At 37.5% G+C, this 22,305-nt stretch overlaps 1 protein-coding gene across 1 annotated transcript in view; it reads left to right on the forward strand.

Moving 5' to 3' along the window:
* LOC109237757 (nuclear pore complex protein NUP214) overlaps nt 1-21,271 on the forward strand; it is a 37,893-nt gene extending 16,622 nt beyond the window's left edge. Inside the window, exons 7-18 of the mRNA XM_019404122.1 lie at nt 3,862-4,001; nt 5,701-5,863; nt 5,982-6,225; nt 6,334-6,888; nt 7,471-7,623; nt 13,224-13,281; nt 14,630-14,763; nt 14,851-14,975; nt 15,204-15,543; nt 18,247-18,448; nt 18,539-20,500; nt 20,903-21,271. Coding sequence (XP_019259667.1) covers nt 3,862-4,001; nt 5,701-5,863; nt 5,982-6,225; nt 6,334-6,888; nt 7,471-7,623; nt 13,224-13,281; nt 14,630-14,763; nt 14,851-14,975; nt 15,204-15,543; nt 18,247-18,448; nt 18,539-20,500; nt 20,903-21,021 — 4,195 coding nt within the window. The 3' untranslated portion in view covers nt 21,022-21,271. The remainder of the gene's footprint in view (nt 1-3,861; nt 4,002-5,700; nt 5,864-5,981; nt 6,226-6,333; nt 6,889-7,470; nt 7,624-13,223; nt 13,282-14,629; nt 14,764-14,850; nt 14,976-15,203; nt 15,544-18,246; nt 18,449-18,538; nt 20,501-20,902) is intronic.
* The last annotated feature ends 1,034 nt before the right edge of the window (nt 21,272-22,305 follow it).

Here is a 22,305-nt window from a genome sequence, read left to right on the forward strand (position 1 = left end):
TATTAAGAACACAATTGGAGCCACTAGCAGCCTAAAACAAAACACTATCATACTAGCCTCCTATCTCCTAACCTACAACCCTAATGCTCGACCTCCACAACTTTCTATCAAGGGCCATGTCCTCGGAAATTTGCATCTGCACCATGTCCTGCCTGATCACCTCTCCCCAATATTTCCTACGCCGTCCTCTACCTCTTCTCGTACCCGTCAAGGCCAGCCGTTCACACCTCCTTACCGGTGCATCCAGGCTTCTCCTCCTCACGTGCTCGAACCTCTTTTTAAGTCACATTATTTTGTAAATATTCTCTATTTTCTTGGTGTGCTTTTATGCGGGGGAGCTCCCCATCACACCAATAGATTTCACCTTTTTTAGAAAAAAGCATAAGCTCCTAATCAGGGACACCTTTCGTGCGTACCACCTTGGGCCATTAACACATGTTATGGCTGAAGTTTTCCATTGTATGAATGCACCTTTGCATTAAATTCATCGCCATCTTGGATTCCCATGCTCTTGAGTTTGTTAGCCTCTATGGTATAAACTGGGCTTTCAGGGTCCTCAATTTGTTCGTAGGGGATTCAAATCTCATATCTGCATGATTAGACTTGGGGGTTCTTCGACAACCTTCAATCATCTTACCATCACGTAGTGCCTGTCATGGGCGGCTTTCCAGCCATGCCCCATGACCCCTTGGGCGCGCCCCGTGGCGTCCTAGCGAACCTCCCAATGCCTAGCGCCACGGACGGCCCCGTGGTCTTGGCCGCGCCAAGTGACAAGCGCGCTGGTGCCTCTGTCGCCCCACCGATATCCCTCGCGAGCGCCATGCCGCAGGCAGAAGCCAACAGCGCCGCGCGCGCAGACCGTGATGCCAAAGACATTGCTGCTGACAACGGGCCTGCTGCTACCTTATAGAAAACTAAGTCATTTTCATTGTAAATATAGAGTAGTTTATTTTATGCACTTTCCATTATGTTTCTCTAGCTTAATTAGGTCTACTCCTGTAACTTTGGTTTATTTTTTTTAAGTACTATTAGGGGGGATCAAGCAATCAAAACTTTCTAGCAAGCAAGCAATTCTCTGTACTGGTGTCTCTCCCCCTCGACACCGTGTTGCTTTTCTGTAATAGCTTTCATTAATGCAATCAAGCTTTCTTTCATTCTGAATTCTCACTTCTGTTCTCTCAATTGCTCTTGACATTGGTTTTCCCGTACGGCACTGACAATCTCGTCTAGCGTACGGAGGGGACCTCAGTTGGCGGACAGCAACTGGACTGACATCAGTTGCCTAGCCGTACGTCGCCCTTCCAAGGAATCTCAGGAAGGCGCCGCGTATCAGTCTTATGTCCAAGTGCCACAAGGTCATCTTTAGAGTCGTTAAACGACCATGGTAAGCATTTCTTGAAATCTTCATTACAAACTTTCAAAAACTCAACATTAACCAATCTCTATGGCTCGTAAGTCTACATATTGCTTGAAACTAACTATCCTTGGCTTGATCTCGGCCTATTTTTTTGGTTTCTAGTGATGTGAAGTGGATAGTTGGGTGAAGCTTTTAATCAGGTTTAATAATGAAGCATCTCATCTTCTATTGAAAAAATACAATGATGTGAAGAGGGTGACTGGATGAAGCTTTTGTTGAAGAATTCTTTATAATGAACCATCTCATCTTCTAATTTGGAAGCACAATCCCCTTGATATCAGCACTCAATGCATCAAGGCTATGAAGAGATGAATCAACCCTTCATGTTTTTGACTGCACACTCGTTACTAAGAGTAATGGGCACATATAATACCCCATTTTAGTAGCTTTCTCTCTCCGACAAAAATCTTCTTGTTTCACTAGGATTGTGTCTTGAAGCTCCACTATAAGGAATCACTCATAAGTTATAGAGGAAGCTCAATGCTTTGCATCTCCGGTGACATAATTTTTATAGAAAGAATTACAAGAAAATACATATGACTTCACACCATAACAAAAAATGACCCATGTTTTTGAGTTTTACCCGACCTAGCCCATATTGTATATATTTTGAAAATACTAGCTCTTGCAAATTCAAAATCTGTGTTCTTACAACTATTGCTTCTAAAAGCTATGGAGTTAAATCTGTGTTCTCACAACCATTGCTTTCACCCTCTTCTTCTCACATCTTTTACATATGCTTCAAGGGGCCGTCCACCATTACTGCTTCTCCCCTTATATCACCTGGTTGCAATGTAAAAAAATTGAAGAGTAGAAGTCCACCATTGATGACCATTCTAAGCTTTGCTTTCGAAAATAGAATTTTTTTGAGTTTGTTAGTTGTTTGGATTGGGTGTTGTTCCAATTGATCGAAAATATCAAAATGACTTCAAAATTTAAATTTGAAGTGATTTGGAGTAGATTTGAGCAAGATTTGAGTTAAATTTCAGAAAAGACGCAAGGAAGAAGACGAAGTCAGTTTTTTGTGTAGTTATGTATAATCTTGTATAATATTGTATATGAGTGTATAAACACATCTTATACATTATTATACACTTTTATACACCTTTATACAAGCGTCTGTAGACGAACTTCTTCCATGATTTTCAGTTGCAATTCTTGTTCAAAACCTGTCCAAATCTCCATTAAATGACTTCAAATTTTATATACAACCTCCTTATACTATTTCTAACAAGTCTAAATAACACCCACTCCAAATTTCTCACAAATCAAATTCGAAATTTAAACCCACATATTTAAGCTTGTTAAAAATTTAATTTTCACCACCCAAATGGATTTGGTTTGTTGAACTAATATTTGATTCACAGTTACTGATTCGAAAATTAACTTAAAAGTTTGAGCAATCTTTTTTAAAAATTAAATACTCCCTCCGTTTCATATTGAATGAGGTACTTTCCTTTTTAGTCTGTTCCAAAATAAATGACACATTTCTAAATTTGGAAATAATTCAACTTTAAACTCTTTCATTTTACCCATTTGCCCTTAATGAGAAGCTTTTATAACCACACAAATGTCATGGCCCCACAAATTTTTTACCCCTTAAGGTTTTAAGACCACAAGTTCCTAAAGTTTTATTCTTTTTCCTTAAACTCCGTGCCGAGTCAAACTACCTCATTTAATATGAAACGGAGGGAGTAGTAATTTTGAGAACCTATTGGAGTTGGATGTTGAATCTTAGCCTATTATTTTTGGGCTAGTTGGTTGTAAATTGAAATGTGGGCTATAAAATTGAAAAGTAGGGAGCCAGTTGTTCTTATGTGAAAATTTCCCATTTTTATACTCAATTATCTCATCTGTTATAAATGTTATCTTATGCTTGAAATTTCATTTTCCAGTAATTTCTGTTAAATTTATCAATTTTCTTTTAGATGTTTTGCAAAAAGGGAGTCTTGATTAAGTCTTCTTTGCCATTTGATGTGAAGAGGGTGACTGGATGAAGCTTTTGTTGAAGAATTTTTATAATGAACCATCTCATCTTTTAATTGGGAAGCACAATCCCCTTGATATCAGCACTCAATGCATCAAGGCTATGAAGAGATGAATCAACCCTTCATATTGTTGACCGCACACTCGTTACTAAGAGTAATGGGCACCTATAATACCCCATTTTAGTAGCTTTTCTCTCTCCGACAAGAATCTTCTTGTTTCACTAGGATTGTGTCTTGAAGCTCCACTATAAGGAATCACTCAGAAGTTATAGAGGAAGCTCAATGCTTTGCATCTCCAGTGACATAATTTTTATACTCAATTATCTCATCTGCTGTAAATGTTATCTTATGCTTGAAATTTCATTTTCCAGTAATTTCTGTTAAATTTATCAACTTTCTTTTAGACGTTTTGCAAAAAGGGAGTCTTGATCAAGTCTTCTTTGCCATTTAATGTAGTCAGCTGGCATTTGTTGCTAATCGGAAGAATCTGGATCAGCACATCTTGTTGTTTGGATGGTCAGTTGGTGATGAGAAGAATGAAGCTGCAACAATTGAAATTTTGAATGATAATTGGTCCCCAAAGATTGAGGCTCAAGGTGATCTAAGCTTTCTTCCCATTCCACCTTAACTTGCTTAATCTTGCTTTCTTTTGCTTGACACTATCATTTTGCCCTGTCTGTCTTAATTTCCACTTTCATCTTTCACACATTCTCGTTTTACATAATATGAAATGCTAGATTGCTAGTCCTGAAGATGATTATTTGTATGGGGGAGTGAATTTTGCTGGTACGATGCTAGTGACTGTCCATTACAACTGGAAGCAATATTAAGATGAAAATACATTATGCTTTGCTCTTTTTTCTTTTGGGGTTTAGAACATTTCCTATTGAGAAATATCTTATTTATTGTTCTCATTTGGATGTATAGTATTTTTCTCTTTTTTCCTGTTTGTTTTTTCAGTTTTAGATCTTCTAAGTGATGTAGAACTGGCGTTGAAATAATGGATCAGAGTTTAACCTCGTCAGAATGATGTAAACCTTTTTTGGACACATTAGATGATGTCAAACCTTACAACTTAAGTGATTATAACTGGCTATCCTTGTGCGTTGCGAGTTCACTTTCGTGTATTGGTACTACTTTAATTCAACAGCCCTAAATTTTTCCGATATGTGGAAAAATTAGAAGACCAAGACAAGAAATCAATCATCTTTTAGGGTGTGTTTGGTATAACGGAAAGTGTTTTCGGTGGAAAATGTTTTCCAAGAAAAACAGTAGTAATCTTATTCATTTTCTGGTGTTTGGTACGCAAATTAAGAAAAATAACTTCTCAAGAGTATTCATAAATAATTTAGATACAATAAACATGAAATCATAAATTTTCGAACCAACAACCTTCCGAAACTATTTCATAAACTTCCGAACCGCTAAACTTTCGAAACCGCGAACTTTCGAACTCGTAAACTTTATAATTTCTAAACCCGTAAACTTCCAAACACATAAACCTCCGAACTCATAACTTTGGAACTTGTAAAATTTCGAACCTGTAAACCGAAAGATAACTTTTTTGTGGGGGGTTGGTGCAGAAAAATGAAAAAACAGAAATTTTGAATTACAAAAAAAAAGTAAAAAAAAATTATTTTTTAGCCCGGGGTCGGGGGGGGAGCAGGGTGGGTGGTGATGGAAAAAAAAACTGAAATTTGAAAAAAGAAACCTTTTTGGAGGGGTGGGGTGGGTAAGGTTGAGAAGGAGCTTTCGAAAATGTTTTCCCTTCTCTTGATAAGGAAAACATTTTCCTCCAATTGGAGGAAATGAGTTCATAAGGAAAATGTTTTCCAAAACATTTAAGCCAACCAAAATGGGAAAATTGGAAAATATTTTCCGGAAAATATTTTCCTTCGTACCAAACACACCCTTATTGTTGAAAAGAGTTTACTGGCCGCTGTTGGGGAGTCTTTTCTTATTGAAGTCTTTAGTGGAAGTTGATGATTAGCTTCAGTGTGATGACTATTTTTGTTCATTTAGATGAGGCTGCTTCCGTTGGCTTGAATTGAGTGTGTGTAATCTAAACAAGGAAATGGATAAAATGTGGCTTATGGAGAGAATCGAGACGAAACAATGCACTCTACGATTGTCATGTCTGCGCCTTCTGACTTTGTGTATTCAGTTTAGAAATTACATCTTGTATAGTTGTATGACAAGATAAATTTAAACGTTTAACACTTAGTTGGACAGAGGTTTTGATTCTTTCTTTATACAAGTTTTACTGAAGAAAGGCAATTTTCGGCTTGGTTTCAGACAGTGGTGATGATATCTTGATCTTGGGACTTGCCATTGACAAAGTTTCCCAAAATGGGGAAGTTAAACTGTTGCTTGGTGAAGAAGAAAAAGAAGTTTCACCGTGTTGCCTTCTGCTTTGTCTTACCAATGATGGAAGGGTGTCAATTTTCCATTTTGCTAGGTAATTCCACAGCCATTTGAACCTATATGTGGTTATTTTTAATGGTTTGCATTCGTATCTATGCCGGTGACAATCTTTTTTCTGAAGGATGTATGAAGTAATTTAAATGTTTTTGTAGTGCTACTGCTGCTTCAGCGCCACCCCAGTCTACTGATTCTGAAGAGAAGAATGATGCTTCTATAGTGGCATCGTCACAAGATGTGCTAGTTGAATCTTCCAGCGCTCAGAAGCAAATAGATCAAGTAGATTCAGGGCTGCAACCTCATGAAATAGATAGACGACATAAAATTGTTGCAACGAATGCTCTATCATCTGCAGCGGTGAAGTTTAGCTCAGAAGAAGCGATTAAAGCCAGAAATCAGGTAATGATACCTGTCTCATTAGCTGGAGAGCTATAAGCAGCGAGAAGCAAAGATATCTTCTATGATAATCAATCTTGGTTGAGTCCTAACAGTCTTAACTTTTTGCAGAACCAAGGTGCAAATTTGGAACAGTCCACATCCAAAACATCTGTACATGTGGATGCTGGACGTGTGAGTAATTTTAGGACGCAAGAAACTCAAAAAGTAGCTGAAGTTAAACCTGGTGCATTTTCTTTCTCAGGAAATTCCTTAGGTAACTTTGCCATTCCTACAATTGGGCAGAGTACGGGAACTGGTAGTGTCATGGAGTTACCTGGAAAGATAATGTCAACAGGTTCCTCTACTGCTTCGTCCCTCTCAAGCGAACACCGCATTTCTTCAAAACCTGATGAAAGACCCTCATCCACACCATTCAGTGGTGTTCAAAGAAAAACTTTTGATTTTTCTGATAGAAATTCTTCTGGCTCAAATGAGACAGCTGGAACTTCAGTATCAATTGATTTTTTCAAGCAGCGAGCCTTGGCAGGTGCAGGGAATATTGAGTCATTACCTGCTTTTCCCGGCTCAAGGTTTCCGTCACAGAAAGGTTTTGTATCGGAGCCTTTGAAGCCTCACTTGACCAGGGAGACTTGTGAGGGAATTCCATCAAAGCAATTCTGCGATGTAAGTTTTATCTTGGATGAACTGTAAGATAGTGTGTGCTTGTGTGTGTATGTATCCTGTATCAGCAATAGCATATCACTATGCTCTCTTTTTCTTCAGTTTCTTTTTCATTTGTTTGTCATTTTTCTTTGGAAAGTTAAAATCATTCTTTTATCCATTCTGGCAAGTCTCCACGTTGACCCGGTTTTTGTTTGTCCTTTTGGAGTGATAGAAATTGTTAGTGTCTCAATTTTTAGAAGTAAGCTAGTTTCCTTAATATAGTTAAATTAATAGGTATTCATAATTTGGAACAATTAATATATTCTCAATTGAACATAACCCTCATATATTCTAGCATATGCTCCTCCTATGATTATTTTACTGTTTGCAGATTATTTTTTATATCATTCGAGTTTAATATTATATCCTGTGTAGTTTCTCAGATGCACGTGGTGGCATGCATTTTTCAAATTCTTTTATCCTTTTTACATTTTTGATGAGTATATTTGAAATGGTATTGTATTCATACAGTAGTTTATCTGCTGCTTTTCTACAAGGTATTGGAACTTGCATAATCATGTCATATTCTCTATTTCCTTCAAGGTTGAGGAGATGGCCAGGAAATTGGATGGTCTTCTAGAAGGTATAGAAGGTGAAGGTGGGTTTAGAGATGCTTCCATTCGTGCTCACAGGAGTTCAGTTTTGGCATTGGAGGAAGGCATAGAGAGTGTTTCTGAGAAATGCAGGATATGGAGAGTAAGCTTTTATGCCCATTCTCTATCTCATTTGATATCTGCTATGATGGCATGTTTCTTATGCAACTTTCTCCATTTGTCCCTGGTTTGCTGGTTTTCCTTCAATTCTCTTTTGATATTTTTTCATAAGTGCTAAGATGTGGTTTATTCACTTAACATATAGATTTTTGCTAATCTTGCTATTAGTTTCATAAGTCAAAAATCAAGCACTTCATCTGATGTACTATAATCGTGAAAGTCCTAAACTGGCTTGAACCTGGAATGCTGGCTTAAGATCAGTAGAAGGCACTGCTACTGTGGCTTTGCGTGGTTGAGGGTTTTGCTCCCTTGTAATTTCTATCTTCTAATTTGACAGCTGGAGCATTACGTTATTGGCGTTGATAATCTTTTCATAGTTGCATACAGTACATTGTCATTACATTAGATGTGAAGGTCCCAAACTTCCTGAACTTCAATAGTAGATGAGGTGAAGGAAAAAGGATTTCCTATGGTCTATTTCATTTTATGTAGACAAAACTAAAGCTATTCGGTTGTGATGATGCTTCTTATAAGACCATTGATTTTGCCTGGTTATGATTGTGTCCTAATTCCACCCATGTGAGCTTGCTCACATTGCCTGTCGGGGGCTGAGGTGTAGTTGTTGTTTATGATTGTGTCCTACCATGCATATGAAAACCTTCTAAATTAAATAAGAGATTACTTAGATATGATGTATTTTCTCCAAACAAAAAATAGGAGATTACTAAGATATGATGCAAGTGAAAATTGCTGCTGCCCTGCAGGGCTTAGTTCAAGTGGCAAAGGTTGGAGGGCTTGTGACTTACGTCACAGGTGTGTGTCCTGCGCAATGCGAACTAAGCTTGGTATTTAAGTGTAGAACTGCAGATTGGCGGGCCCATTATCCCTGAGTTTCAGAGGCTGCGGTTGGTCCTAAAGATTGGCCCCAACGGATTTCTCGGTCATAAAAAAAGTGAATTGCACGGTAACCAAGACAAAAAAAAGCTGCAGCAAAAGTGAACTGGAAAAACATAGGCAACCAAAGATCATAGAAATACAATTTTTCTCTCTAAATCTCTTCTAACTTCCATCAGATGAGTTCGGTACTATGGCACCTTTCTATTTGTGAGAAGGATTACAGCAATTATTGGGAGGAAATCGTTTGAATTAAAGGCGCAACAAGCAGATGGATTTTTCCCCCCTGTATTATTGATGGATTGGGACTATGTGAGAGAAGTTTTTACAAAGAGAGGAATCAGTTAGGAAATGCTTTAAATCATAGAGTAATTTTTTAAAGGGGGTCGTAAAGAAAGCAGTGCAGTTCTTGAAAGATGGTCATGGTGAGGGTGGGGTCATAAACAAAAGCAGTCAGTTCTTGAAAGATGGTCATGGCGAGGGTGGAGGCATTTGTGGATTTTTTCACAAAATTCTTGGAACAGGTGTTAGCTGGTATTGAAAGATCAAGGGTCTGAAATGACTGCTAAATCAATTGAGGTTTGGGATTGGAGAATTACATGGAGTATTAAAGATTCATGTTAGAAAGGTTCTCTCCAGCAAGGATATGCTCTGGGAGATCATTTGTTGAAGAAGCTATCCAGTTTGGGTAAAAGTTGAATTGATAGAGCTAAAAACTTTAACCACGAAAAAGAAATTTAAGTATATTTTTGAGATGGATAGGGGAAAGGGGACAATAACAAGGTCTTACAAGGAAGAAGAGCTTTTGAAGTACTAGTAGGCGATGGAGAACATGTCGCAGAGGAACTGCTATAATCCAATTTTTAATAATTGTCTCAAGAAACATGTAACATATTAAAAGAAATTAGTCTCAAGAAACGTGTATGCAAATAGGTAGAGAAGCGTATAATTCATGTGGGTGTTGGGTGGAGTCACTGACATGTGTGATGAAGCAGCAATTTCTTTGTGCAAATAGCAGAGTTTTGAAATTGTAGGAGAAGGGATGAGCCATTCTTCTATTACGCCAACTAACATGGGCCGTGAGGACTCTGAATGACAGGCTGGAAGATGCTGTTATTGGATGTGGAGAAACTGAAGATTGAGAGAGAGTCGGAATAGAAGTCATTGGTTCCATTTAAAAGATTAATAAATAAACCAGGCGAACAAGAATCTAGTGGGAAGAAGTGAATTGTTTTGTTCAGTTTACTTGTCTCAGAAAATTGCTAAACTACAATGAAGAAGACCAGCACATATTTTGGATAGCTAAATATGATTTGTCATTTCTTTCCATGGTACTTTTCTTCGTGGTACGTTTCTTCCTACAAAATTCAAGTGCTTTCTGTTAATGGTTTGCGAATCCCTTCGATCACTAAATGATGAATTGATACACATTGAGAAAACATTTTATTAATGCCAAGCACATCTTGGAAAAAATTATGGGCATCAACTGGTGCCCTACTTTTTGTTGTATTGATCTTCAGTAATGTCACCAAAGTTTTGAAAATCATGCAAACTTAAATATTTTTTAGAGAACGGAGTCATGGTACTGATTTGAGATCGTTGTTCTTCTCTAAAATCGTAGATAATCCGCTCTTCTTCGACATTTGGTTGGCTTTCTTGGAGGAGGGAACCAAATTTAGAAAGTTGAGGTTTATGGTCGTTCTTTTGATAAAGTAAAAAAGATTAAGGTCCCTTTCCAATGGTAAAATAAAATTGCAACCATTGAAAGGTATCACCGAGTCAGCATGTAGAAAGGGCTCTCATTTGGAAGTAGGGATTGCAATACCAAGATCCTTTAGTTGGTTGGAACCAATGGGAATAGAAGTAGAAGATCTTTTTCAAAAAAATCTGAAGTTCGATTTGGACCAAGCAATTCAAGATTGCAATACTATGTTTGGTTCAAGGAGGGAAAGAGCAATGAAGACAACTGGTGGGGGGGGGGGGATGCTTGTTAGAAGCATTTATGAGAGGAGTTATCCATGTATTGAAACTAGCATAACTTTATACATTGTTTGGTTACAAAATGGGGGAAAATAATCCCCACCTAGAATCTAGCATAAGTTATAATGTTTGGTTGGTTTTCCTTTTTCCACATAAAACATAGCATTGCTAATACAATGTTTGGTTCATATGTTCTTTTTCATATAACTAATGAACGTATAAGTTATACGGGAATCTATGTATTATTTTATGTGTGGTTGAAGATGGAATAACTAATGAATGTATCAGTAATACTTGGATTAAAACACAAAATGATAAGAATACCCTCTATTCAAACTTGTACTTTTTTGTTTAACAAAACATATTTAAAATATACTACTCCCTCCGTTTCAATTTAGATGATGTAGCTTGATTTGGCATAAAGTTTAAGAAAAAAAGACTTTTGAAACATGTGGTCCTAAAATCTTAAGGGGCAAAAGCTTTGTGGGACTATGATATTTTTGTGGCTATAAAAGCTTATCATTAAAGGTAAAGTGGGTAAAATGAAACTTTTAAAGTTAAATTGTTTCCAATTATAGAAATGTATCATTCTTTTTGGAACGGACTAATAAGGAAAGTGTGTCATTTAGATTGAAACAGACGGAGTAACAACTTTAATGGAATAAACTAGATAAATAATAAATAATACTACATTACATTTCTATATTACTAATTCCTATTAGGGACAAAGTGAGAGTGGCCTCCGGTGGACAAGATGAGGGGAGCGATGCTGAGATGGTTCGGACATGTGAAAAGGAGATGTATAGATGCCCCGATGAGGAGGTGTGAGAGGTTGACAATGGTGGGTCTAAGGAGAGGTAGAGGTAGGCCGAAGAAGTATTAGGGAGAGGTGATTAGACATGCCATGACACATCTTCAGCTTACCGAGGACATGGCCCTAGATAGAAGGATATGGAGGTCGAGGATTAAGATAGAAAGTTAGTAAGTGGTCGAGTTTGGAACACCGTATTTGTTCCTTAATTTCCATACCATTATTATTATTATTTTTATCATTCTCCTATTATTTTATCCGTCGATTTCTATTCTATCCGTTTCTTTTGCTTCGGTTATGTTATTGCTTTGTTATTTGCTGTTGTTACTGTCTTTGTCTTCATTATTCTCAGCATGGCTTCTTCACTACTGTTTTCTTTCTTAAACCTGCTTTGAACTACTTTTCTTTAGCCGATGGTCTTATCGGAAATAACCTGTCTACTTCCAAAAGGAAGGGGTAAGGTCTGCGTACACACTACTCTCCCCAGACCCCAGTGTTATCAAAGGGCTCGCTCAAAGCGCACTTAAGCCTTGAAGGAAAGCGCAAAACATGTTGAGTGCTTCGGTTCGCTTAGTTGGCGGTTTACCGCTGTGTCCAAGGCTCTAAGGCATATTTCTTTGTTAATAAGTGTTATCCAGGAGAGGCGAAACTAAATTATTGATATTTCACTTTATCTTAAATTTCTTTATCCAAATTTTTGGTGTTCATGGTTATAATTTTTAGTCTTGGACTATACATGTTTTTATAATTTTTTCTTCAGTTGCGCTTTTCTTCATTGAAACTCATGCTTTATTTGCTTTTTGCGCTTAACGCCCCAATGGACTTTAGCACTTTTTGCTTTTGATAACTGTCACACCGCACATGTGGGACTACACTAGGTATATTATTGTTTTTGTTATCCCTGCATAACTAATCCCTACATTACTAATCCCCACCTAACCAATTCCTACATAACCAATTCCTGCATAACTAATCCCTAATTCCTGAATTACTAATACCTATATTACTAATCCTTGCATTACTCGTGTTCGAACCAAACAATCCCTAATGTGTCATACAATTCACCCTTTTTATCCCATTTGAAAGGGCTAAAGAAGAAGTTCTTTGTTCTCAAAAGCTTTTCTCCTTCTTTAGGAAACTTGTTCAAATCAAACCAACAATCTGCATGTACATTCAAGTCAAATCATGTACAACTTTTTTATTTGATTCTGCAACTATCTCCATTGAGTCATCGACTATTTTAATTAAATCTTCGACTCCTTCAATTGATTTTTCAGCTTCAACATCTTTCGTTGAGTTTCAACCAATTTCTATTAAGTCTTCAACCGTTTCTATTGAGTCCTCAACTATCCATTGATTTTTCAACTCTCTGTCCATTTTTTAAAAGAAGTATACTCATACAACTTACACTCCTGGATCTTCTGTACTAATTTTTACTAGGACTAGTATTATTTATGTGAGATGAAAGAACTTGGATATTGAAAAAGAAATAACTTAAAAAAGCTATAAACAAAGTACCAAAGTGGTTGCGAGAACGATACGCTTTGGTTATCGGCGTAGGCTTTCAAGAATACAAAGAAAATCTGAATAGAGGTAGTACTAGTAGTTATCAGAAGTGATAAATGTTCTTTGACCATAAAGTGCTACTATTGGATAGTGAGTACTATTTATCGCTTTTGACCTCTTTAATGGCAACGATAAAATTGGAGAAGAAATTTAATTTTTCCTTGATTTTCTGAAGTGACAGATATTTTGAAACATTTTTTGGGCCAAAACAACATTTGAAATGGGACGGAGGGAGTATAGGCCAATTCTCCCAATCTCTTCTCTTGTATTTCCACTTCCTACCAGAATTACTGCTGGATGAGTTTTAGAAATATTTCTTCTTCTAATTGCAGGGGGTAATGGATGAGCAACTTGGCGAGATACAGCTTCTCCTTGATAAGACAGTACAAGGTATATATAACCGATCTTGTCCACTAAGTAGGCTGCTTTATTATTCCTATGGTCTCCTAAGTAAGTTTATTGTTAATCATTTATTTGATATATACATCATAATTGCGACAAAAAAACGATGAAGCAAAGCTTTAACAAGACAAATGGGTAAAGTTTCTTTTTACTCTTATTTGGAGTTCAATCATTCCCAAGATCTGGATATGAAGTACTACACTTCTAAAAAGTTGTGAATTGTGATCTTCACAGTTCAGTTTACACCTCAAAAGTTTAGGAAGACTATAACTAGGCAAACAAGTTACCATGTTGGGATGTGCAAGCTGTAGTTGCGGATGATTTAATGTTGTCTTATAATCTGGTACCGAAGATAGTCCTCATAATTAGCTCAGTCAAAGTAATAGAATAGGTATTTTGGTCCTTTGCATCCGGTGAAGGTAAGCTTCTAGCTCCAATGGTTTGATTATCAACAGCCTGCTTTTCAGCCATTTTTTTTTTTGGGTTGAAAAGAAGAAAGAATTTGGTGAGGATGGAATGGATTAAGGAAAAGGACTAACAACCAGGCTCTGATGTGTGAGGAACTTGGAAAATAGAAGGGAATTTGGGAATAGAATTGCTTAATTATTCCCTCAAGCATGTTGGGATTTTAATTGTGTTTACAAGTAATCAGAAAGAAAGTAATTCCTCTTCCTATTTACACAATAATTCAAATTTGAGATGTACCAAGGGTGTGGCCTAGTGATCAATGAAGTGGCGTTGAACCATGGGGTCTCAGGTTGAAATCTCAACGGAGACAAAAACACAGTGATTTCTTCTCGTTTGTTCAACCTTGGTAGATAGAGTTATCCAATATTTGTGCTGGTGGGAGGTAGCAGGTAACCCGTGGTTATAAAAAAATCGGATTTTAATCATTTCCTATATTTTCAAGTAATGGGTCCTTACGATTACCAATTTCGTAAAAAGGAAACCGACTCTTAGCACAATTCTTTTTCCCATTTCTCTGATTTTTCATACCGGTCTTTGCCAATGTCTCGGCCATGGGATATGTTCAGAGGGCATTATCTTATGAAATTTTTGTGCTTTGCCGCATCAGCTTCAGAATGTACATCTGGAAACACAAGGGAAATGTTCAGAGGACATTATCTTCTGAGCACCCTGCTTCATCTCTCTTCAATTACCTCTCTTTTGGGATGTTGAGCTTAAAACCATATAACCGTACCACAATCACTGCATTCATTTGAAAGAAACAGCTTGTGATTAAAGACATTGAGAGTATTGCCTAATCATTTTAATAACCTTATTGTTGATAGCATTTATCTCATAATTTTATGGTGTATGCTCTCTTTATTCTCAGTTTTGGCGAGGAAAGTATACATGGAAGGAATATTTAAGCAAGCTACTGATGAACGGTACTGGGATCTCTGGAATCGCCAGAAATTAAGTTCTGAACTGGAGTTAAAGAGGCAACATATAAAGGAAGTTAATAAGGTGCCAACAGAATGTTCAATGCTAATGCTTTTGTTCCTTCCTATCCTAAAGTTTTCCTTATCACTTCTGATTTTCTCCTTTTTGTAGAGCTTAACCAGCCAGCTGATTGAATTGGAAAAACATTTTAACACACTTGAGTTGAATAAGTTTGGTGACACTAGCGGGATACAAACAAGTAAAAGAGGTTTCCAGAGCAGGCCTGGACAACCCAGGTATTGGTTTGGCTCTTTATTTTTTGGCTACACAATTAGTTTATCTTTGTTATGATTGTCTACTTTCTGCTATCACTTCAAAGTATTGCACTTGTTGCATCCAACTTTCTTTCCTCCCTACAAGAGTAAATTTATTTCTCCAACCTGCTTTCTCTCTGTATTGGAACCTTCTTTTTCTTGTCTTAATGATCAAATTTAGGGTGAACTTTGGATCTATTCACATTCCAGGCATGTCCAGTCCTTGCACAGTTTACGTAATACAATGACTACACAACTAGCAGTAGCAGAGCAGCTCTCTGGAAGTCTCTCGAAACTGATGACTGATTTGAGCATAGATTCTCCTGCAAAAGGTCAGAATGTTAGGAAGGAATTATTTGAGACAATTGGTCTATCCTATGATGGTGCCTCTTACAACTCTCCAGTTAGGGAAAAGGCTGTAGATACACCTTTTAACAAAGAATTATCAGCATTTCTTGCTGTTAAAGAGCGATCCAGGAGAAAGCAAACGAGCCCTATGAAGAGCGCTGAACCAGAGACAGCAAGGAGACGCCGTGACTCACTTGATCGGGTAATATTCCAACCTTCTCTTGAGATGCAGATAACTTTTTTATTTTCAGTTTCTTACCTTGAGCACGTTTACATGGGCCTGTGCTTTGTTGTGTAAAACGTCATTTCAATATGAATAATTGCTGCTGTTATATGTTGCTGATCCAACTGCTGTTAACCCTCATTACTTCACTTATTGTGCACATGAAGGAGTGACATTCAACATATGTTCTGTAGTATAAGATAACAGATGATTCAGGTTTCATGAGGCAGCTCTGGATCAGAAAAAGCTACATCCAGTGCAAAAAACTGAAAAATTTCAGTTTTTTCATGGTTAATCTTTCTGTAGTTTTGGTTCTTTGGTTCGCTTCTTGGTTTCGAGGATCCGGTAAAAACTATAAAACTGGACCAAATTTTTGATAAATTGAACGACGGACACCCACCCCTATGAAGAATTAGGGTTAAGAAGGACAGCTATAGTTGGGATAGTAGAAGCTGAAGAGTCGTCCAAATGATTTAAGTACTATTTTCGACTACTGGAGAGGCTGCATGATTCAAGCAAATAGTATCTGGACTAGTGAACAGTCATCAAAAAATCACCTTACGGTATCATCTGAACAGTTATCAGAAAGTCACCATAAAAAATTGGTACTTGTAGTTACTGATCTACTATTACATTACTGTTTTTTCGGTAAGTATTACATTTACTGTTATCCAAGTGTTACTTAAGTTTTGTTTATGTTATATGCATCTTTTAGTTTTTAATATTGAGGCTTGAGGGCCAGAATCTTGTCGAAAAGGTTTTCATTTTCCGAATGTCGAATAGAAGTTTCTGGAGAAGTGGTTGGGACAATGGATGGGATAGTGGTTGAAAGAACAGTGAGAATACTAGTCGAAAAGAGGTGGACATTGGAAAAAGACTCATTGTTGTTGAAACAGTGATAGGGAAAAAATGGTGCCACCAGTAATTTAAACAGAAGAGAGGTGCATTGTGGTCGAAATGATCATAGGAAAAGAGGCATGGTGCATCCAAAGCACTAGGAAAATTGAGTTGCATGCTAGGACAGTAACACCGTTTTATAGGTGTTGAACACATTATAGATGATATTTGTCCTATGTAAAAATATCTAACAAAACATTTCAAGGTTCTAAATTTTGTGGGAGGGTAATGTACATTTGTTTCAGTTGGTAGTAATGGAGGTGCTTTATAAAACAGCTCAAGTTTTTGGATGCAGAGTTGGTCAATCTTTCTATCACCTATTTAGGGCCTTTAGGGCCTTTTAGAATAAACATAGAACAGGAACAAGGATTATGTACTTTGTAAGTTTTGGTATCGGAATAGTATGTTTATTCATTGAAAGACTATACAATACATCAACAAATATTGGAAAATATTTTCTTGATTCTAGACAGTCTAGAATTAACGAATAAGTCTAGTCTAAATCTAATCCCTACGATTTTAAAACTTTCCTAACTTATCTGATCTGATTTGATCCCATAGGATCAATAATCAGATAATACAATTCAATATATCTGATTTGATTTTATCACATATGATCATAGTCAGATAATACAAATCAATAGTTCCCCTCAAGTTGGCATGTAGATATCTGACATGCCTAAGTTGCTTACAAGACCTTCAATTCTTGGATTAAAAACCCCTTAGTAAAAATATATGCTGATCTGTTGGCACAAATGGCAAGCACATATTGCTATTAAAACAGAGTAGAAATCACATTCAAAGAAATTGTTCTAAGACTACTTTGATTCTCTTGGAAACAAAGTGATATTAATACGAACTAAATGTCTTTTCCTTTTGTGTGCTTTAATAAAAAAACCAAAAAATATTTCTCTTTCAGAATTGAAGAAGACATCGTTGGATTACCTTTTGAAGAAAAGTAGGGTTCCTAAAAAAATAATCACACTACCTTTAAAATAACCGTGTAGTTCAACCGTGTTGTAGCTTCTGTGGGCTAACCTCGCGATGTAGACCAAAGAGGAGTTGGCTTACAAATAAGTATTTTCATTTCAGTTAGTAGCACGTGTGATGGAAATTTCCATTGAGTCAATACATGATTTTGAAACAAAAAGAAAGACAACATGTTAGGCTTGGTGTATACTAGACATAAACTGTAGGGAATTGCAGGGAGCTTCACTAGGTTGTTGGGAGTGGGTAACCACAATGCAGGTTGGCTTTATACTTGGAATGGCGACCTAAGAGGAATTGGTTCGCAGTAGGTATTGTCAGTGGCATCTTTCAGCAATTAGCTTGTACAATGGAAGGTATATGTATTTAAATTATTTTGCAGAGCAAACAAAAGACAAGCTGTCAAGCATTCTGAATTCTTGATTACCTAGTAAAGCACAAAGTAAAAGTAGCTATTATGTCTTTGCTGACTGTTAATCCATGGAGTGATGTGAGTAAACTACGCAGGTTTGTGTGGGGTATGTAGTTGGGAACTTGTAATTAAGAGGGTAAACTTTAGCATCTATTCTAATTGTTGTTCCAATTAGAAAATTAAATTTGTTGTGCAGTTTTTCATAGATCTGAAGCTTCATTATTCCTTTAAAGCTAAAGTTTCTCCTGCTGCATTCCTTAAATTGGTATCTGAAGAAATATACTTGGTAGTTGGCATTTTTATGCCTATATAATAACCAAGTGCTTGTTTTATCATTCATCTTGTTCTACGCTTAACTTGTACGCATCATTTGTGACCTTTGGCAGAATTGGGCTAGCTTCGAACCTCCAAAAACAACAGTGAAAAGGATTGTCCTGCAAGTAGATCGCCAGAAGGATATTGCAAATAGGTCATCTTTGTCACTGGATAAGAAACATCACCATTCTCAGATGCGAGAAAGATCAGCGACTGCTCAATATAATATCTTTAATGCCTCTTCCACCTCCTCACAGCAACTTAAAAGCAAAGGTTTCCACCCTAAACCAAATAATACGGTGAATGTGTGCTTCATTAAATGGATGTTATGTAATTAAGTATATTTTGCTGAAAAATATGTAGGTCTTCATGATATGCCAGCAAAGCAGTCCACTGAAAATCCTTTTTTCCAATGGGCTGATGGACTTCCAAGACATGCAGCTGAAATGCCACCAATGGGTTCTCCAGTATCTTTAGTGCAGCATGAATCACAGTCAACCGCAGTCACTAGCCAATATAGTTCAATAGATACTCACAACCTTGCTAAGGAAAGATCAGGTAGCAGCACGATACCTCTTAGAGATACTGTGCAAACAGGTGGACTGAAGGCCATTCAGCAATCTGAGAATAGAATGCAGCAGCCAAACTCATCAAATCCTCCTGCACAGACATTTACCCCAATCAAGTTAATTGAGACTTCAAATGCAGTTGGTAAACCTGGAATCACCAAACCTACAATCAGAGATTGGAAGAATGCAGAGGTGACTAGTGAAAGCACGCAGTTTGAATCTAGCAGTAGTCCTAACTATTCCTTGCCCACTGCAACTGCTGGTGATTCTCCCTTCACTCTATCTTCGAAGGTCATACACTCTGAAGTTGTGAATAAGAGCCAGGTTACTGAGAGTCCATTTTCTTCCCAAGCATCAACATGGAGTTCCTCGTCACAAGTAAAAATCATGCCATCAGCATCTGTGTCTTCTTCACAAGAGCCAATGTTTTCACCAATATCATCTACATCATTTGATTCCATTTCTAAAGCCAATATGGGTTCTAGTCAAAAGGTCTCTCAATCTCAATCATCAGCTGCTTCCATGACGCAGTCTTCATCTCTTCCGAGCACTCAAAAGTTGGATTCCTTACCCATTACCCCTCCCTTGGATGGTGCAAAGTCTGAGTCTCCAACAGTCTCGTCTCTGCCTTCGGTTGCCATACTTGATACGAAGGCTGATAGGAATTCCGACAGACCACCTTCACTTGCGAATCAAAGTACGAAGATTGATACACCACAAGATTCAGCTTCACAGCCTCCGGTATCTGTCAGCGTATCTAATTTACAAACTGGACCTTCGGTCCAGTCAAAATCCACTAACGAACAATCAGCCAGTTTAAATTCTGCAAATCAGATCAGTTCTGGTGGGATATCAAGCGAAATCTTAGATGTGGGCTTGAATACTACACCGGGACAGCCATTTTCTGCTTCTGCCATTTCACCACCAATAGCGACATCAAGTACTGGTAGTGCAATTAATGTGAAAAGTGGTAGTTCAGATGTTGTCACCCATGAGGATGAGATGGAAGAAGAAGCTCCGGAGAGTAGTCAGATGACTGAGAATCCACTTGGAAACCTGGCTGGGTTTGGTATTGGGACTGCTGCTACTCCAGTTACTGCGAAACCTAATCCATTTGGTGCAGTATCACCCAGTAAAGCTTCATCTCCGGCAAATTCCTTATTTACAAGTACAGCTTCAGGCGGTGAGCTATTTCGACCAGCATCGTTTAGTTTCCAACCAATACAGCCACCCCAACCGTCAGCATCTGCAAATTTTGGTGCTTTTCCTGGTTCCACGAGTCAAGCTCCTGCGATGGGTGGGTTTGGCCAGCCGGCTCAGATTGGACAAGGGCAGCAAGCTTTAGGATCAGTTCTTGGTACTTTTGGACAATCAAGGCAGATTGGTGCTGGGCTACCCGGAACTGGTGCGGCATCTGCAAGCTCTTTTGGGAGGGGTTTTGCAAGCAATAACTCTGCTGGTGGTTTTGGAGGCGGGTTTTCTGGAGTTTCTTCTACTGGTGGTGGGTTTGCCAGTCTGGCTTCTGGTGGTGGTGGATTCACTGCTGCTGCTCCCGGTGGTGGATTTGCTGCCGCTGCTGCACCTGGTGGTGGATTCGGTGCTGCTGCTGCTGCTCCCGGTGGTGGATTTGCTGCCGCTGCCACATCTGCTGGTGGATTTGCTGCTGCTGCTGCCACATCTGCTGGTGGATTTGCAGGTGCTGCCACAGCTGGTGGTGGATTTGCTGCTCCAACAGCTGTTGGTTCAGGCTTTTCAGGTATGTTTCTTTGCTATTCGACCAAATCGTTCCTATTTGATTTGGATTAAGTAGAATGAAAATTTGTAAATAGCAAAAAAAAGTGAGTCCATTCTTTGTTATGAAGTATCTTGTTACAATTTATATATGGTTTCCCTCACTGGAATTTTAAACTATTTTATTTTACGGATTTCTCGTTGTTTGAAATTTCCAGCGAGGGAAACCATATATAAAAAAGAAAAAAATTGTCTTTTGGAAAGCGAGTGAGGAGTATCGTTCTCTCTTCTATCTGTGGTACACACTAGTATGCTTAATTTGTGACTTTGTGCGACTCAAATGATTTGAAATTTTACATAATACTACTGATATAGATTACTTGACATGGTAAGATACCCTCGCTTAAATGTGTGCTAAATTTTGAAGGCGGTGGTTTTGGAGCTTTTAGCAGCCAACAAAGTGGTGGCGGTGGCTTCCCTGCATTTGGTGGGAGTTCAGCTGCTGCAAGACCACCTTCTGCACTCTTCACGCAGATGAGAAAGTAGTTCCACTGACAAAAATCTTGTAAAGAAAATTAATCAGAGAAACAAGGAGGATAAATGAGTGTTGTAGAAGTTGTACTTAGTAGATTGTTTCAGTTCACTCTTTGTTACAAATTATCTCCTGTTATATCAGTTGTGGATGAAGCTGAGTGATGGGACAGACTCTTTGCATCTTTGTTGTGTATTATTTCATGTCACTTTTGCTCTTGGCGAGTTGGAACTACACTTATCCTACAGCTTTATCCCATGTTTACCCTTTTTTTTTTCTGGATTGTGACTCTGGAAACTCATTTTACTCCCCCTTTTCATTGCATTACTCCTTCTGTTTCCCTCGTTATACAAAAAAGAAAAAGAACAGAAAAAAATAATTCTCTGGACATAAAAGAGTAGATTTTGGGCTTGAGCGGAGCTATCGACCTAGTTGTTACAAAATTGCGCTGAGCCTGCTGTGTCAAGCTCCTGTCATTTGACTGTTGTATTCCGAGATAGCTAATTTCAGGATTGTTATCGCACATTGAATGTGGTATAACATAACGCCGAAATTTGTGTTGTAATTTATCTTGGATTACTACACCAAAAATAATATTCAACTAAATATGAAATTAAACAACACCACATCTATTTCGCGATTTTTTTAGGTTCTTTATCCCATGAATAAAACAGAGGAAATGTCAGAAGCAGAGGGCGAACATGTTTAGTTGTAAAACAACACTTCTACTCTTATGCTCTGTTGGTAATCACGATCAACCCCAAATTACTTCGAAAAGAAACGCTTTAACATACTAAGATTCTTTTATTGTTTCACTTGGACAACGTTAAATTTTCATGAGTGTAGCCTGTTATTTACTTTTCTTAGTTGATTTTTCTTTACATATTGCTAATGGATATTTATTTTAAATATTTTGATAATAGAGGGGAAATTATACTTTAATTGATAGGATGGCAAATAAGAAGATGCACTTAGAGTTTTTTTTTGAGGACTTTGCACCCATATATAATTGTTTTTAGATTTGTTTTTTGAATGTCCTTCAAAGATTCGGAAAAAGTTCCTTACATCTTTTTCAAGCCAGTTAAATAGAGTAAAAACTGGAAATAAAAATTAGAACAGAATAGTCCCAAAAAAAAAAAAAACTAATTAACTATAATATTGCTTGAGATGAGCTCAAATGGAGTGACACGATTGGAGTTCATACAACTGATCTCCAACTTGAATTAGGTATTGATGAGTAATAGTATTAGCCAAATGAATAATTATCATAGTACTAGTTGATTTATTTATAAGAGTTT

This window comes from Nicotiana attenuata, unplaced genomic scaffold, assembly GCF_001879085.1.
Source record: "Nicotiana attenuata strain UT unplaced genomic scaffold, NIATTr2, whole genome shotgun sequence".
NCBI lineage: Eukaryota > Viridiplantae > Streptophyta > Magnoliopsida > Solanales > Solanaceae > Nicotiana > Nicotiana attenuata.